At 43.0% G+C, this 17,997-nt stretch overlaps 1 protein-coding gene across 2 annotated transcripts in view; it reads left to right on the top strand.

The window, feature by feature from the left end:
* The window catches only part of RAPGEF4 (Rap guanine nucleotide exchange factor 4), a 333,429-nt gene that overhangs the window by 67,041 nt on the left and 248,391 nt on the right, over positions 1 to 17,997 (top strand). For both annotated transcript variants that reach the window (XM_070803236.1, XM_019970793.2), the window contains exon 4: positions 15,178 to 15,324. In XM_070803236.1, coding sequence (XP_070659337.1) covers positions 15,178 to 15,324 — 147 coding nt within the window. The remainder of the gene's footprint in view (positions 1 to 15,177; positions 15,325 to 17,997) is intronic.

Genomic DNA, 17,997 nt, shown 5'->3' with positions numbered 1-17,997 from the left:
TTTAACCCTGTGAGGTGGGTCACATTACTGTTTCATTTTACAAATGAGGAAACCAAGTCTTTGTGTGGCGAACTAACTAGTTTCAACTAACATATCTAGAAATTAGGGGGACCAAGATGAATAAGCAGTTAGGCATTTGAACATATGCTCTTAGCCAGCACTCTGTACTGTTTGACTCAGAAGAAATATGATGAAGCAATTCCCTCTCTCTTGGCTGTTTCTCATCCTTTCAGATCTTCTCATGCCCTGTACCTCCACATACCTTCTGCCTGCAGACTGCTGTCCAGGTGGGTCCCCTCCAGACCTTTTTGCTCAGAGTTGCTTCTGACGCTAACCTTCACCTGCTCTTACCTGCATGGATGTGCGGAGGGGACAGGGCCTAGAAAAGGATGATCTTCCTTCCTCCTCTGTCTGGTTGTTAATGAGTAATGAAGGTGATTCAGAAAAGCTGAATAAAGAAAGGTGAGGAAAGAGGAAAAGGAAGGAAGATGAAGATTAGGAAGGAGAAAAGTGAGAAGGGAAGAAAAGCAGGGAAGAAAGATGAGGAAAGAATTTGAAAAGGCAGAGGAAGTGTTCTTAAGGGAAGATAAAGATCAGCAGCAGCAATGTGCTGACACCTCAGATGCTAAGCTGGCATGAGATTTTGATGGTATTAATATAGTATTTGGCCAGGGGCTGCCAGAGTATTGCCCTTGACCAGTTATTTCTCAGTGTGGGGTGCTCCCCAAGAATAGCTGAGCAACAGTTGTGGATTTAAAAAAAAATTAGTAAACTTTAACTTTAGATTCTAGCTATGGCTTTGACCTCAGCCCCAATGAAGAGAACTTTCCTAAGTTGAGCTTTGTTGTTGTTCGGTCACTAAGTTGTGTCCAACTCTTTGTGAGCCCATGGACTGCAGCACACCAGGCTTCCTTGTTCTTCATTATCTCCCAGAGTTTGCTCAAACTCACGTCCATTGAGTTGGTGATGCTATCTAATTATCTCATCCTCTGTCGCTCACTTCTCCTTTTGCCTTCAATTTTTCCCAGCATCAGGGTCTTTTCCAGTGAGTTGCATCAGGTGGGCAAAGAATTGGAGCTTCAGCATCAGTCCTTCCAATGAATATTCAGGGTTGATTTCCTTTAGGACTGACTGGTTTGATCCCAGTTTGATCTGTAGTCCAAGGGACTCTTAAGAACCTTCTCTAGCATCACAATTTGGTAGCATCAGTTCTTTGGCATTCAGCCTTCTTTATGGTCCAAGTCTCACATCTGTACATGACTACTGAAAAAAACCATAGCTTTGACTACACAAACCTTTGTCAGCAAAGTGATATCTTTGCTTTTTAATATTCTGTCTAAGGTTTGTCATAGATTTTCTTCTAAGGAGCAATAGTCTTTAAATTTTGTGGCTTCAATCACTGTCTGCAGTGATTTTGGAGCCCAAGAAAATAAAATCTGTCACTGGTTCCACTTTTTTCTCTTCTGTTTGGCATGAAGCTGGGCTTAGTCTTCTCATATTCTCATATTAGCTTTATACCAAAGCTGGCTTATCGCTTCTTCTTCTGTGTACTTCACAGAATCCAACCACAGTCCCAGCCAGAGTTTTCTGAATTGATTTGTAGAGTCCCCAAGAAATAAGGAAGAGAAGACACATTGACCTCTATAGCCTCCAAACTTCCAGAGAAATAGACAGAAGACCAGCCTTCCAGCTAGCTCTGATGGACAAGATAGAATTCCAACCACATGAGAGGAAGGAGCTAAGGAGAATGAGTGAGATGGCTGACACTTCTCTCATGGCAAGTGACTCAAAAGACAAAAACAAAAAGGTCATTGCTATCTGCTCTGGCCTTGTAATGGACCCTGGGTCTCTTCCCAGTAGTGATGTGGCCAAATCAAGGCAGTGGGTTAGCCAGTCAGAGTGGTACCCTGTATAAGTCAGGGTTCTCCAGATAACCAGTGTCAACAGGTGATAGATAGATATATAGATGGTAGACATTTCCTTTAAGAAATTGGCTTATGTGATTGTGGGCACTGCCATGTTGGAAATCCTCAGGGCAAGCTGGCAGGCTGAAATTCAGGTGAAAGCAGATGATGCAGACTTTACAGACTTTAATCTTAAAGTTGGAAATTCAGAGAGAATTTCTATGTTGCATTCTGGAAGCAGAATTCCATCTTTGGGAAACCTCAAGGGAGACATTGGCTTTTAAGACCTTCAACTGATTGGGTGAGGCCCACCCATGTTATGGAGAGTAATCTGTTTTAAAGTGCTGCTTGTAAATGTTCAGTTCAGTTCAGTTCAGTCGCTCAGTCATGTCCAACTCTTTGCAACCCCATGAATCGCAGCACACCAAGCCTCCCTGTCCATCACCAACTCCCAGAGTTCACCCAAACCCACGTCCATCGAGTCAGTGATGCCATCCAGCCATCTCATCCTCTGGCGTCCCCTTCTCCTCCTGCCCCCAATCCCTCCCAGCATCAGAGTCTTTTCCAATGAGTCAGCTCTTCACATGAGGTGGCCAAAGTACTGGAGTTTCAGCTTTAGCATCATTCCTTCCAAAGAAATCCCAGGGCTGATCTCTTTCAGAATGGACTGGTTGGATCTCCTTGCAGTCCAAGGGACTCTCAAGAGTCTTCTCCAACACCACAGTTCAAAAGCATCAACTCTTCGGCGCTCAGCCTTCTTCACGGTCCAACTCTCACATCCATACATGACCACAGGAAAAACCACAGTCTTGACTAGACAGACCTTTGTTGGCAAAGTAACGTCTGTGCTTTTGAATATGCTATCTAGGTTGGTCATAACTTTCCTTCCAAGGAAATGTTAATCACACCTAAAAAATACTTTTACCTCAGAATCTAGGCTATTTGACTAAACAACTGGATACCATAGTCTAGCTAAGTTGACACATAAAATTAATTATCATATGCCCCTATCGTGGGGGGCAAAATGGGTTTGGGCAATGGGCCATGGGAGGAGAAGCCAGAAAAGACCTGGAATTCCCAGAGACCAGCACCGGCACTGCCCATTGCCTTCATATGCCACACTGTGCTGGGGTCCCCTGGGTACTCATTGACTTCATCTTTTATGCCCTGTTTTACAGGAGCTTGAAAACAAGGCTCAGTGACCTTAGGTATAACATTCCCAAACGTGTGGTCGCTCAGTTGTGTCCAACTCTTTGTGACCCCATGGACTGTACCCTACAAGGCTCCTCTGTCCATGGGATTTTCCAGGCAAGAGTACTGGAGTGGGTTGCCATTTCCTTCTCCAGGGGATCTTCCCGACCCAGGGATGAACCCGGGTCTCCTGCATTGCAGGAAGACACTTTACCCTCTAAGTCACCAGGGAAGCCGCAGGGCCACACAAATGTACATGGCTAAATTAAGATTTGAATTTCTATCAGACACACTCCCAATTTCACATTCTTCTTGCTTCTCATACACAAATGAAAGGTGGGTGGGGGCCGAAAAAGAAGAAAAATTTAAAGAGACTAAGAGAGAATTAAGGAAATAGAAGTGAATTCTATTTAATTCCTTGAATTCCTTAATTAATAGAATTAAAGAAATAGAATTAAGCAAAGACTCAAATCTTTAAAAGTGGATAGAGCAGCGTTTCTTGCTAGCCTGCCCTCCACTTACTTGCCTCAAGTCTCACCCTGCCCTGCATGCCTCTCTTCTCATCTGAGAGTCAGGAGTCAGAGGAGATGGTGGAGATAAACTTCCAAACTTAAGCTCTGAGTTTCGGCTCCTCAGTGGGGTTTTAGCTGAGCCAGAATGGTGAGATGAGGGCTGGAATGGCTAATGGTGGCAGAGCGCTCACTATGAGCGGCTTTATGCAAAGCACTTTACAAGCTTTATTTCACTGGCTACACCCTACATTGCCCTCCCCCATTCAGTACTATGATTAGTCTCATTTCACAGATGCTCAATAACTTGCCCCAGGGCACACAGCCATTCAGTTTAGTTCAGTTGCTCACTCATGTCTGACTCTTTGCAACCCCATGGACTGCAGCACGCCAGGCTTTCCTATTCATCACCAACTCCCAGAGCATGCTCAAATTCATGTCCATCAAGTCGGTGATGCCGTCCAACCATCTCATCCTCTGTCGTCCCCTTCTCCTCCTGACATCAATTTTTCCCAGCATCAGGGTCTTTTCCTATGAGTCTGTTCTTTGCATCAGCTGGCCAAAGTATTGGAATTTCAGCTTCAGCATCAGTCCTTCCAATGAATATTCAGGACTGATCTCCTTTAGGATGGACTGGTTGGGTCTCCTTGCAGTCCAAGGGGCTCTCAAGAGTCTTCTCCAACACCACAGTTCAAAAGCATCAGTTCTTCAGTGCTCAGCTTTATAGTCCAACTCTCATGACTACTGGAAAAACCATAGCTTTGACTATATTGACCTTTGTCGGCAAAGTAATGTTTCTCCTTTTAAATATGCTGTCTAGGTTTGTCGTAGCTTTTCTTCCATTAGGTTGTTGTGATTCTAGGACTCAAGTTCTCGACCATTGTGCTTGTACAGGTGCCATCCAGAGGATGTGAGAGGGAAGGGATGGAGTGATGGCTGAGCCATTTAGGAATGATGTGGGGAGGAGCAGCTTTTCCCCTGAAGCTCCTGCAGCCACCGTCCTGCATTTCGGATTCCAGCTCAGAGCTCCATGCCTCACCTCCAAGCTCCTCCTTTCAAGTGTTTGCACTCCCACCCCCCTGCCCCTCTACCCACCAAGGCCTACTGTTGGGGAACACCTGCTTTAGACCCAAAGACAAACAGTGAAATGAGCATGGCCCATCCCTTTAAAGGGTTTCTAAGTTGGAAGGTGGGATTGAGAAGTAGGGGTGATCAGGGAGGGAGATTTAGGTGTGGTATATACAAAGTAGAGGTGAAACGGGTATAATTGGTGTTGATGGGATGGGGGGGGGGATTGAGAGAAAGGGAGGAGCCTGACTTGGATGAAGAGGTGGGTGGTGATGCCACTGCTTGAAATAAGGAACATGGAAGAAAACGCATCACAGATTCTGGTACAGTATTTTCATATTATACATTTATTAGGTATTATTCATTGAATTTTTCTGAAAAAAAAATCACTCTTTTTCTTCTACATGATACGAAGATATAACTTTCAAGAACACACAGAGCAGAAATATATTATCTTTGGCTCATAAATTCATATTACCTTCCTGCCTGTCTCAATATATTACTTTTTCTCCCCATCACCCTTTATATTAAACTTTTTTGCTCCCTAGGGTAAGAAAACATACTTCTCACTCTCCGTATGATTGGTTTGACAGATCCTCCTTGAATTTTTTGGACCCCACATGGAGGGTCATACTTATGTCTCATTGGCGATACCCTCTGAGCAGAGTAGTATTAAATCTCATCCTTTGCAAAGCATTTCACTTGCCCTCTTTCATTTGAGCTGCCCTGTTAGGTTGACCCAGCTGTGCTGCATCTTGCTAAGACACAGGTGAGTGAGTTGCCCACCCAGGATGACACAGTAGTAACCCGTAGCGCTGGAAATCACCTGACTTCCTTGCCCAATCCAGTGCTCTGCTGGTACCTCACTTAACATTAATCACACGTGCAGTGCATCCAGCTACCTGGGCGTAGGGGAGGGGCTACAGATACAAAGGGCGCATGCTCCCGGATACTGCCAGGATGCGTGGTGGTCACAGGGTGGTGGATCTTTCTGCACCCCCTTGGATCACACTGATGGCCAGCATTATAACAAAGAAAGCCACTGATTCCTCATTTGGGAGAACGATGAAAACACAAATGTTCAGTGAGTAGTAAGGTAAACTTCAGGCCCTTTCCAAGCAGGGGAAGGGGGAGGGGAAAAGCTACTGGGCTCGCCTCCCAGTTTTGCTTGGGGTCAGCCCAGCAAAACACTTGCCAGTCAGTTTAGAAACAGTCTTTGCTAGCTGGGGAGGCAGGACCTTGTCTACTGACCACAGCCTCACCCTGTGGGTCCGTTCCTAGCTCAGGACCGGCAGATGAGGGTACAGAATCCTGCTGAGAATTGGTTGGAACCAGCTTCTCTGCTCTCATGCAGTAAGGCCAGTGCTCAATTCTGCTTCCTTGCCTTCTCCCAGTCCAAGGCCTCAAGCGTGGACTGGAGGGGAAAAACCCCAAGCTCTGGATATAGAGAGGGATGTGGCCCGACCTCCCTGAGACCCTCCCTGAGGAACTGGTCTCATGGTGCTCTCATTTCTTGTGTTACAGCCGTGAAGCTGTGTGCAGGTAAGAACTTTGGGAAATACATGGATTATCCTGTTCCTATAACTGTGGTGAACTTTTTAGAGTCTACCATCCTTGGAAATGCCTTCCTATCAACTATATCAATTGATATCATTTATATTGACTCCACTGCTCCATAAAACAAAACCTACCTTGGAAGTACTTCTACCCCATGTCCCTGAGCAGTTGTCGGAGGCATCTCTCCCAGCTTCACAGACATTCTCCTGCCTGCTCACTCTGTCTTACCCCATCAAACTGAGAACACCCAGCAAGGGGCCCTACCTGCAGACCACTTCCCCATGAGCTCATGTGCTCATGTAGATTTCTACTCGGCATCCCAGGTTCTGTCAAGGATGAACCCTTCAGTTTCCAGCAAGACCTGCCCCCGCTCTTGGTCTCTTACCTAAGTCTAAGCAGGACCTGCAGGCCTTTGGATATCCACAGCTGAACTCATGTGCTCAATAGCCTGCCTGTCTCCAGTGCCTATTTAACTTAATGGGCTAAAAGCCAGAGATTTACATTCCTATTAGAATGAATAATACTGTGGGTGGACTATTCCTCATTAATATTTAGGTAGATTTCAGATTAGAAGTGAGCATTAGAACAGGTTATAAACAAATATCAAGCTTTAAAACAATAGTTTTATAAAGCTCATTATCTCAGACAGTATCCACTTCGTGTGAGTGGGAGAGGAGAGACAAGGTCCTGCTTTTTTCTGCAGATTTTGTAAGCGGTATGGTAACTATTTTAATCTTGCTTTGGTAAGTATTTAAAATCTAAACATAAAGAAGGTTAAACTAATCTTTACACCAAAAAAGTATAACATTTCCCCAGTCACATGAAACGACTTCTGATGGCTGCAGAGCAAATAGAAGTATATACTGAAAAATAGGGAATAGGATGGTTTAGTAATTAATATAACTCCTATCTATATTTCTGTAACAGATGTTTATTTAAAATGTTAATATTTACCTAATGCAATGCACGATCATGTAAATCTTTTGAAATTCTCAGAGCCACTTAATTACTATGTGACCACAAGCAAGTTAGAGTATGTGTAAATTGGAGATACTAGTTCCTATCTTAAATAAGTTAATGTGTATAGAGCACTCAGTATGAAGCTTGACCAAGAGCAGGGGTTCCATGATTTTTTTCTTACTATTTTTAAGGAAAAGGTGATTGGCTAAAGTGGAGTGCTGTAGGTTGCAATGTTGCCATTTTACCACAGGAGGGCAGTGCTAGAATAGAAAAAGCAGGAAATGCGCATTGTATTCGAAATAGCAAGAAGTTTAACAGTGGTGTTCAGCCATTTCATGGGATCAGAGAATGGGGCTGTGTTTTGCCTTGGTCCTCACTTTATTCATCCTCTCCTCCATCTATAAAGTTCTGTGGCAAGTTTTGGAAAATGATCTCTTACTGATTTCCCCCCTAAAGTAAAATGTGGGGTTTTTTTGGTTTGGTTTTTTTTTTTTTAAACCCTTTTTGTTTTAAAGATGTTTTTAAGTGTTGCATATTTGTAAAATTTGAAGGACAGGCATGTTTCTCTGTGTTGTTGCTTTATCTTTCCCCTTCTTTCTGTTTTTGCCAGATTCCTTAATACATTCTTTTGATCCATTATTTTCAGACATCGCTATCATCAGGAAACATTCTCTGAACCCATGTCTCAAGCCAGTAAAACCTGAAAGGTGCCTTGTCCACAGTGGTTGCTTGTAATCTTAATATTTGTCTATGCTCAGGTCACTGTCTTTGTTGAGACCTGATTAGAGTTTGTTTAGCATCCAGCCTGGGACCTTGGCGTACTGGGCTGAGTTTTGTTGCCGTGTAATTCTTGGTGTAGGCAGGGGCAAGAGAGAGCCCTGGTGCAGGACAGACTGGCTGCCCCTGAGACAAGGCTGGCCTCCCTGATTCGGTTATCAGATGCTAATACTGGGCCGTCTCATCAAACCTTCCTGCAGCCAGCTTGCCTGATCTTGTTAAGCTGTGTCTAATGCTGATTCCAGGGAAGAACTTGTCTTTGCTGTTTGTCAGGAAGAAAAGCACATTTGTCTTAGAAGTATTTTGCCTTCCTGCTTGGTAGTAAATCCTTTAGACTGCACATATACTCTAATGTCTTGACAAATTTAGAGATTAGGTTCCATTAAATTTTTATTTTCTAAAAGGACTTGGAACACTCCTTAAATTCAAGACTAAATTCAAGCTCATGAAACAAACCCTGCACAACAAAACTTAATGGAAAGTATTGCCTATAGGTCTAAAATATGTAAAAGTATTTGCTTTGTAAAAATTTATTTCAGGGTCTACAAACTTTAAGGACCAGTTTGTTCCTTGGCATGAACCCAACAAGTATCCAAAGCAATAAATATGTGGTAAGACAATTAACTCTTCTTGAGCCATTAATAAGGAATTGGTTAAATATACAAAATAAAATGGGCTTCCTAGGTGGCTCAGTGGTAAAGAATTTGCCTGCTGATGTAGGAGACTTGGTTCAAGCCCTGCATTGGTAAGATCCCCTGAAGGAGGAAATGGCAACCTGCACCAGTATTCTTGCCTGGAAAATTTCATGGACAGAGGAACCTGGTGAGCTACAGTCCGTGGGGTTGCAGAGAGTCAGACACAACTGAGTAACTGAGCATGTATGCAATGCATACATAATAAAATAACTGATACTCCTTAAAATTACAGGAGAGTCAAAAATCGATGTAATTACCACAGAAAATCCTTCTATTTTATTTTAAATTTCATCAGAATGTCTAACTTGTGTAAATTGAATTTCTGTGGCTGCTTATAAATATCATTTGCAAGGTCCATGTGTATTAGCTTGAATTCCAGTGACACATAATCATGGCGTTTCTTAACGCCATTCCTATGTTCATACTGTAGCTATGTAGCTATGTTTGTAATGAAACAAACAAAATGCTTCATACGAGAATGCCTACTTTAAGAAAACCTAGTATACCATCTTCCAGACATACAAAGCAGATAAATACAGGGGTGATTAGTTGCAATACAAAAGGATTCTCTGATTTACAGCAGGATTCGTCAGAAGGGTTCCTTTGAATACATGCTCCCCCAGAGAGCTGAAGTGTTTTGCAGATCATTCAAACCACTTGACATCCAGATTGGGGGACAGAGAAACTTGGAATTTAAGCATTGAAAAAGCCATCATTAATTGGAGATTAACACAAAATGAATACGAGATTCTCTGTTACTTCAGTAGTAGAAAAACATAACTTGCTTTAGAAATGTAGATAGCCATATGTATATATATGCATAGATTAAGTTAGAAATAATATTTTCCTTTTTTTTTTTTTTTTTGTGGAGCACCTGCGTGCCAGGAACCATGTAGGACTATCTATTATGTATATTGAATTCTACTACTAATCTTGTGAGAAAGATTGCACCATTTTGCAAATAAAAATACTGAGGCTCCTGGGAGCATTCTGCCCGAAGCCGGGAACTAGTAACTGACAGAAGTGAGTTTTGAATCTAGGTCTGCAAGGTGCACCGTCTTCTCCCTTTGCTGCCTCCAAGGGATTCCTACCCTCACTCTGCCCAACCCTTCCTATGCCTGATGCTCCCTGCCTTCCCCTCTACCCCGCCCCGGACCAGATTGTTGACATCTTTGATAACTCACCTAACACCAACTTTTATGAGTGAAGATAACCAGACTCCACCTATTCTGCTGAAACACACGCTGCTGCTGCTAAGTCGCTTCAGTCGTGTCCGACTCTGTGCGACCCTATGGACGGCAGCCCACCGGGCTCCTCTGTCCACGGGATTCTCTAGGCAAGAACACTGGAGTGGGTCGCGATTTTCCTCTCTGGCTGAAACACAGCAGTCCAAGACACTGTTCATGACTTCAGTTGGTGCCTTGCTGGGCAGGAGTGGGTAGAACCTCCTCTTCTAGATGACGGTGGGCGCCATCTAGAGGCGTATGCAGGCAGTGCTGGTCAGGAGGTAGGAAGCCAGCGATTGAAGCAGCACAGCCCAGCTTGTGACCCAAGCACAGGTCAGCTTGGTGAAGGATTGAGGCAGGCCGTTTAACGCGATGATAGGGCTGGGTGCTGGACAGGGAGGCAGGAAACAGGCTCCGTGATGGAGGTGGGTGGCCAGGCAGGCTGATGAACAGGCCGGGTGTCGGAAGGATGCCAGGAAGTGCTGTCAACAAGGCAGTCTGCCACTTTGAGAAGAATTAGGATACCAGATGCAGAAAGACAGAAACCCAGTTTCTCCAACTGAAATAGGAACTCCGTTAGAATGGGGCACCTGGTGCTCAGAGTGGGAAAAGCAGTAATGCAGACACGCTTCTCAGTTCTGGCTTTGATTGCCTCCCTTTCTCCTGATGAGGAAGAGAAGAGCTAAATGGATTGCATCCTCTAGGAGAGGGTCAAGTGAGCCCCAGTATTGGGGCCAGAAGGTGAGAGGGGGAGCACTGCCAAATGTTTTGTATTTTCCTGGTGATTTGGAATGATTAGGTAGTCAATAAATCTATCAATTGGCTGGTTGAAAAAAGAACCTGTATGGCTAAAATTAATACTTAATCAAAATTAATCAATTTTCCTACTGAGCCTTGGAAAGAGGTTCTTTTTTATTTTTAATTGATTGATTGCTTTACAGTTTTGAGAAGTATTTAAAACTATCATCAGTAAGAATAGCTTTATTCAGCGTTTCTTTTGAATCACCCATTGTGTAGAGCACTTAAATTATGTCCTTTAATTGTTGTGAAGAATTAATGAGACATCATAGTCAAGACGCCTGGGGCGGTGCATGGTGCATAGTGTTCCAGCCACACACGTGGAGATCCACATGCATACAGGATGCACAGGAGATTAGTACTGTTCAGGGTGAGTGGGTCATTAAGTGTTTAGAAGGTAGGAGAAGGACTGATTTAGTGGAGTGATAGATGAGAGAGAGCTAGGTCAGATAGGAGGGAGAAACCCTCCGATCGTCTCAGTATCATGCCACAGTTAATTCTTTTTCTGAGAGCCCATCACCTCTAGTTACATCGTAGGACTGGGCTCAGAGACCCTGTATCCTCTACAGGAAACACAATGAGGTCTTCCCAGGTGACACGCAAGGGATATTGCTCTTCGGGTGCGTCTGATGCAAAGTAATCAGTGATAAGCTGGCCTCTGCTGCTATTACAGAATCTCTTTGGGGATGCAGCTTTGGCCCAGTACCTCTCCAGAGGTCTCAGTGTAACTTGGGACTCACAGGTCAAGATTGGTTTAGCTAATCCAATCTCATGTTTATCCAGAAGCCTATCTGGAGACAAGGATTTGGCTGCAGTGGTTTTTATGGAGGACACCCCAGGAAGTGTTGTAAGGAAGTAGGGGAATTGAGACACGGAATGAGGAATGCCAATAAAAATGTGTAGATGAGGAGTTCAGCTGTGGGCAGCTGGGCTCACTCCTTCCAGGAACCCTCTAACAAATTGTGTCAGGTAGAAGCCAGGGTATTTATCTTCTACTGTCATGCCTCTTTGGAAGATGTACCCGGCAAGCTTTAACTTGTCCGGTGTCCAGCACTCTGCCCTTAAGCAGAGCAATGCAGATGAAGAGGGAAACTGCAAGTATGTGCCGGAACTGTCCAGAAACCTATGGATGCTTCTGAGGGTAAGGCTAGGGTGGGAGAAATGGGTGGGGAGGATCTGGTAGGACTCCAGCAGCATCTGCTAAACCCACCTTCATCCCTGAAAACACGCCAGTTTTTAAATCGTTTCATGTTTGAAAATCCTCAAAATAAATGGCCATCTTAATATAAAATGGGACATTTCTTCACTGTTGATGTTTCACAGTTTGTGCTGATTGCTTTCTTCAGTCTTTGTCACTGTATATATTTCCTTTCAGTAGCCTTTCTGAACATTAATTTGCAAATGAGCAGAAAATAAAAGTCTCAACAGTCCCTATTTAATAAGTAGAGAGACATGAACAGATCTCCAGTGGATGTGTGAGTTTAAAGGAATGGTAGTATCCTGCCTTTGAGTGTACATACTGAGCAATGCATATTGATTCTGCTGCATTGAGAACATTGGAATGGGAGAACATTGGAATGTAAATGTCTTTATTTGAGATTTATTTCCTAAGCACATTGCAGGTCCCGGCCTGGAATTCAGATATAAACAAGGCCTGACCCTCAGGGACTACAGAGACAGTGATTCATCTTTAGGGTGAAAATGTTCTTCTCAAGACTTCTTCCCTGTGCCCAGTTATCCCAGTGCCCAACCCACACTTCCCCAGTCCATTCAGATTTCTGAGTAAATTGGTCCTGAGCATACTTCGTCTGCTGAAAGTCGAGTTTGAATTTGCAAGCCGCCCTTGTTTCAGGTGAGGTTTTACAGTCCTACTTTCAAGACCGAATCTTGTATCTGTGACTCCCTGTCCTTACATGTGAGAGGATGGAGGATGAAGGAGGAGATGAAGGCGGGTTGGCTCCCACCCTCAGCCCTGGTGGGAGAGCCGGGGACACTGGGAATGAGCAAAGGTGCTGGATGGAATGACGGGGGCCGGTGCCCCTCTGTACAGAGGTCCTGACGCACAAGGCTTTGTTGAGGAGAGCGCTTGGCAGCACTAACATGACTAAACGTGTTATGTTTAGGAGGAGGCAGGGGTCACGTTAAACTCTCTGGGGAAGACCAAGAAAATGTTCAGTCTTTTGTCTTTCTCACAAGAGCTGCTCGCTAGCAAGAAGACGGACTCATGTGAGTGATTTTCACAGTTGGACTTTCAAAGCCTGTGTCTTTGTATTTGTTTTGGTGACACACGATGACAGGTGTCAGGGATAGGAGGTGAGAAATGGAGGAAACAACTTAGTCTGTAAAAATCTATAGCTGGCTCACAAATAACAGATCTTCAGATCTTCAGAGTTCTTTCGCATTATACTTTGTAGATAATCGTAGAAAATTAAGCTACAGGGATAGTGGCAGGAGTAATAGGTATGGTTCATCCCTGACAGGTTTTTAAATAGATATTTACACTGGAGAGTGTAAATTAGGCTAAAAGAGTTCTTTCTGAAAGATTCAGATGATTTTTTAAAAATGAAGTAGGCTAGTGGGATCTTTGAGAAAACCTAATAATCTAGAGAATTTGTGAAAGTCTGTGATTCATCATAATCCATCTTGTGTTTTTACTAGAATTTGAAAATTACTCAGAAGTATCTGACTTGCTGGGTATTAATATTTCAGTTCTGGGGATATTTTTCTGACTGAGTTTGTTTGTAGCTGCCTTTCTGGAAAATTTATTAGCAGGCCATTTTTGTTTCCCCTTGATCTCTCTTTCTCTTCTGAGGTATTATTTTATTTTCCTGAACACAGTTTTATATGATAATATCTGTGCAGAAGCAGTGTGCTATGGTTCAAGGAACTGGATTCATAGGGGCATTTGTCCTGCTAATGTGGTTAGAAGGTCACTAATTTGATCTTAATAACTTTCCTGTTACCATGTATTAGATGCATGAAAGGAAAACTACGCCTTCTAGCTCAGGATTGCCTATATGTATCGACCTTAGTTGATAATTCCTTGCAAAATGAATAGCCAGGTGATTTCAAGGGTTTGCATTGCTTGAGACTAGTTAGGATTAACCCAAGTATTATCACATATGGTGCATGCAGAGAGGAAATTACTTGTGTAGCACACCTTAAACTTTAAAATCATTGATTCAGAACATTTGATAAGCTTCCTGCACTGTACTTCGTTGGATGCTGTTTTTACTATGTTGTGGCTGCGGGAGGCAGCATAATACAAAAAGCTTGGAATCTGTAGTCAGAGAGTCACAACTAGAATCTGGCTGTGCGTTATTTGCTATCTGTGTACCAGGGCCTCACGAACCAACCATGGTCACCTTCATTTTCCTCGTCTCTTTAAGACAGAATGACATAACAGTATCCCTATTTTGGCTTTTTATTTAAATACTGTAATTGAACTCTCTCACTTGGGAAAAAAAGCAAGTTCATCTTCAAAAAATGTCCCACATTTTCTTAGAGATAGTAATGCTCAGTCACTCTGTCATGTCTGACTCTTTGCAACACCATGGACGGTAGCCCGCCAGGTTCCTCTGCCCATGAAATTTTCCAGGCAAGAATACAGAGTGGAGGGCCATTTCCTACTCCAGGGGATCTTCCCAAACCAAGGATCGAATCCATGTCTCTTGTGCCTCCAGTATTGGCAGGCAGATTCTTTACTACCAATGCCACGTGGGACACCTTGAGATAGTAGTCATATAGAAAGATAACCACGCACACAAAAAGGACATGTGCAAGATTGGCAGCAGCCTTATTCATAATATGCCCAAACCAGAAATAACCCAAATGTCCACCAGGAGGAGAATGGATAAGCAGACTGGGGCATATCCATGCAGTGGTCCACAGGTCAAGGAAGAAACAGCTGCTCCACATGACAACATGGATGAATCTTATAGACATTATGTTGAGCAAAAGAAGCCAGACACTAAAGAGGGCATATTGTCTGATTCCTTTTAGGTAAAATCTAAAACTGGCAAAATTCCTTTATGGTGATAGAAATCAGAAGATCAATTGCCTCTGAAAGGACGGTCTTGACTTGAAAGGGGCATGAGGGAAGTCACAGTAGTGACAGAAATGTTCTGTCTTGATTTGGGTGATGATTACAGGGTGTATATATTTGTCAAAGCTTGTTAAACTGTGCAATTGAACCGAGTGTTTTACTGTATAGAAATGAGTTGACCTATGAACAGGGCAAGTTTGTACTGTGGGGGTCCACTCATAGCAGAGTTTTTTCAGTAGTAAATACGACAGTATAAGAGAGTGTGTGGCTGGTTGAATCTGTTGATGTGTAGGAACCACGATATACTCCCGATTTTCTACTACATGAGGGGGTTGGCACCTCTAACTCCCACGTTGTTCAAGGGTCAGCTGTCCACTTCTGAGAAAACACAACTCATCCACTGATAAGATGTCGACTTTTCTAACAACTGGTTTTTGGGGTTCTCAGGACGCAGTGACCATCTGCACTCTGGGAATTGGGACGGCCTTTGGAGAGTCCATTCTGGACAACACCCCACGCCATGCGACCATCGTTACCAGGGAGAGCAGTGAGCTGCTCCGCATCGAGCAGAAGGACTTCAAGGCACTATGGGAGGTGAGCCTCAGGGCGGCTTTGTCAATTAACGTGGTTGCAGAGAAGAAAGGGAGTACCACGTGGATAATGGCATTTAGTCAAGCCTTAATGTGTTCTGTTCTCAGCCAGTGGATGGAATTTAATTTTCAAAACTTGTTTTTGAAATGAGTGAGTGAAAAAGGCATTTTGACACAAGACATCCTTCTTTTTTTTATTTTTTAATTTAGCGCTTGCTCAATTTCCTGTGGTTTGACATACATGATAATTATTTCTTGAATGACCATAGAGTGTTTTATGTATTTCCTCCCTCCCATTCCACAAATGTATTCTTAACCATAGAACAAAATACTTTGACATTTTCTTTGGCATTTTCAAAATCATCATTGACATGATCCCTGGAAAAGTGGGATGAATGGGGTTAACATCTGCTTCATTTAAATGCTTTTAAAAATGAAGTGCCCTGTAATAAGGTATGGGAAACGAGGGACATAAAGATGGCTGGTTACCTGCCAGCCTAAAATGCACGGGTGTCACAGCAGTGGCTGGAGCAGCCAGTCCTGGCGGCTGGTGCATTTCCTGCTGCTGACCAGCATCCCTTAGGGTACCACGCTCATTTACAAAAAAGGACGGGGAATAAATCTTATATGCAGTCATGGCAAATGGAGCACTTAGGCCCTCTCATCTTTTATGCTTATTCCTTTTCAGTTCTTGAAGCTTCTGATTTTTACCTGTGGGTTGTTCCCTATCTTTGTCCTGGGCTCAGTATGTCCAAGTGTTAACCCATCGAGCTGGCAGGCTTTACCACTTGTCCCAGTGTGGCTAAGATTTTAAACTTGATCTAAAAAGAATTTTGTGTAATCAAATTGCTTCCTCCAGAGCCAAACAAATGCCAGATGCATTAAGGGAGCAAGCCTGCAGGTGAGTGAGTGATGCTTTGCCTTGAAAGTCCTGCAAGCCTTGGAAGGCCCCGGTGGTGAAACCTGGTACTTTTATTCTTGGCAGTAGTGAATAAATTGCAGGGTTACTTGTTTGAAATGTTCCTCTTAGAAAATATTAAAGAGCTCCAACTGCTCTGTAAAGTTCAGAGACAAAAGCGAGTTTTAGGAAGGCAAAGCCAAAGTAGGTTTGCGTGAGGTTTGTGCGGAGAGGTTTTCTGTCAATTAAAAGGGCCCAGGCTTGAGGCAAATAAGCTGCTTTTTGGATCTTTAAAAGGTAAACCAAGAAGTCTTTTCCAAAAGAAAATTTGGAAGACTGGTTTAAGAACAAAAAATGACTCCTGCTTGCGGTGTGTGTCATTATAACTGCTTTCATCTGTGATGACTTACTCAAGTTGTTGGTCGAGGATGGTTTGCGGGCAATAATTAAAAATTTATTTTAATTAGGAGGCCCTAGTGCTGTGAAAAGTTCCTGAGAAGTTGCTACCTGTGAACATTCTATAAAATTTATTTAAAACATTTTTGAACATACAGGAAATCAAAAAGGATAATACAATGAAAGACTGCACTATCACTTGGTCCAGCAGTTATTAACATTTAGCCATATTTGCTTCATCTTTTTTTGCTGAACCACTTTAATATAAATGTCAGGTATCATGACATTTCATCCTAAACATCAGCGTATATCTCCAGACAATCAGAATATCCTGCTGCATACCCATAATACCGTTATTTCACCTACAAAACTAAAGATAATATCCTAATCTGATACCCAGTGCACAGCTGAAATTTCCCCATAAATACCCATAAATTTATCCCATGGGTATTTTTATATCTGTTTTATTTCAAACGAGGCTCAAATAAAGAGCCGTGCATTACATTTGATTGTTATATCTAAGTCAGTCTCTCTCCTCCTCACTGCTTCCCTGTCTCTGTCTCGCTATGGCATTGACTTGTTAAAAAGGCCAGATTGGTTTCCTCCAAATTCAAGGTTTGTCTGATTGTTTTCTCATGGTATTTTTTGTACCTCTACTCCAGACTTTCCTGAAAATGAGAGTTGGTGCTGAGGGTTTGATTAGGTCAAGTCAAACCGTTTTGGCAAGGAGAAGCCAAAGGTGATGCTGAGTACATTAAGGTGCTGCTAATGTCTGGATACCTCACTGTTAGTGATGTGTTGATTTGACTCATTTGATCCCTCGGTTGGATTGTATTTGAGTATATTTTAGGGTGGGCTGTTTTTCGCAGAGATTTCCCTTAGAGGAAGATTGTTAAATGGGGGTATTGATGTAGAAGGTGGTCCTTGGTTTCCCAAACCTTGCCACGTGATTTTGTAATGCAGTGGGTCCAGCCCTTCACCTGTAACCTCACAGCATGATTCTGGTCTCCCCTGTCAGTGAGCAGAAAAGGATGGAGGGAGTATTTAGTCTGACCTCTTATTTTACAGGTCAGGATGTGGAACCTCATAGTGAGCAAGAAGTTAATAAGATACTTTACTTACCTGTTCATGCAACCAAGTGCAAAGTACAAATTAGGTGCCTCTCCAGCATTTTAACTGCCTGAAGTGAGAGTACAGGGAACTCCATTATCTAGCTGCCTGTGTGAATCAGAACTTTATTCATGGGCACACTTGTGCATTTACAGTGCACGATCATCCTAAGAAATTGTGAAACTCTAGATTACCTTCTGAGGAATAAAGATCAACTTCTGTTTATTCTACTGTTCACTTATTCAGCAAACACTTAAGGAGGATCTCCTGTGT

The sequence above is a fragment of the Bos indicus genome, chromosome 2, assembly GCF_029378745.1.
Source record: "Bos indicus isolate NIAB-ARS_2022 breed Sahiwal x Tharparkar chromosome 2, NIAB-ARS_B.indTharparkar_mat_pri_1.0, whole genome shotgun sequence".
NCBI classification, from domain to species: Eukaryota; Metazoa; Chordata; class Mammalia; order Artiodactyla; family Bovidae; genus Bos; species Bos indicus.
This window is presented reverse-complemented; position numbering and strand designations above follow the sequence as displayed.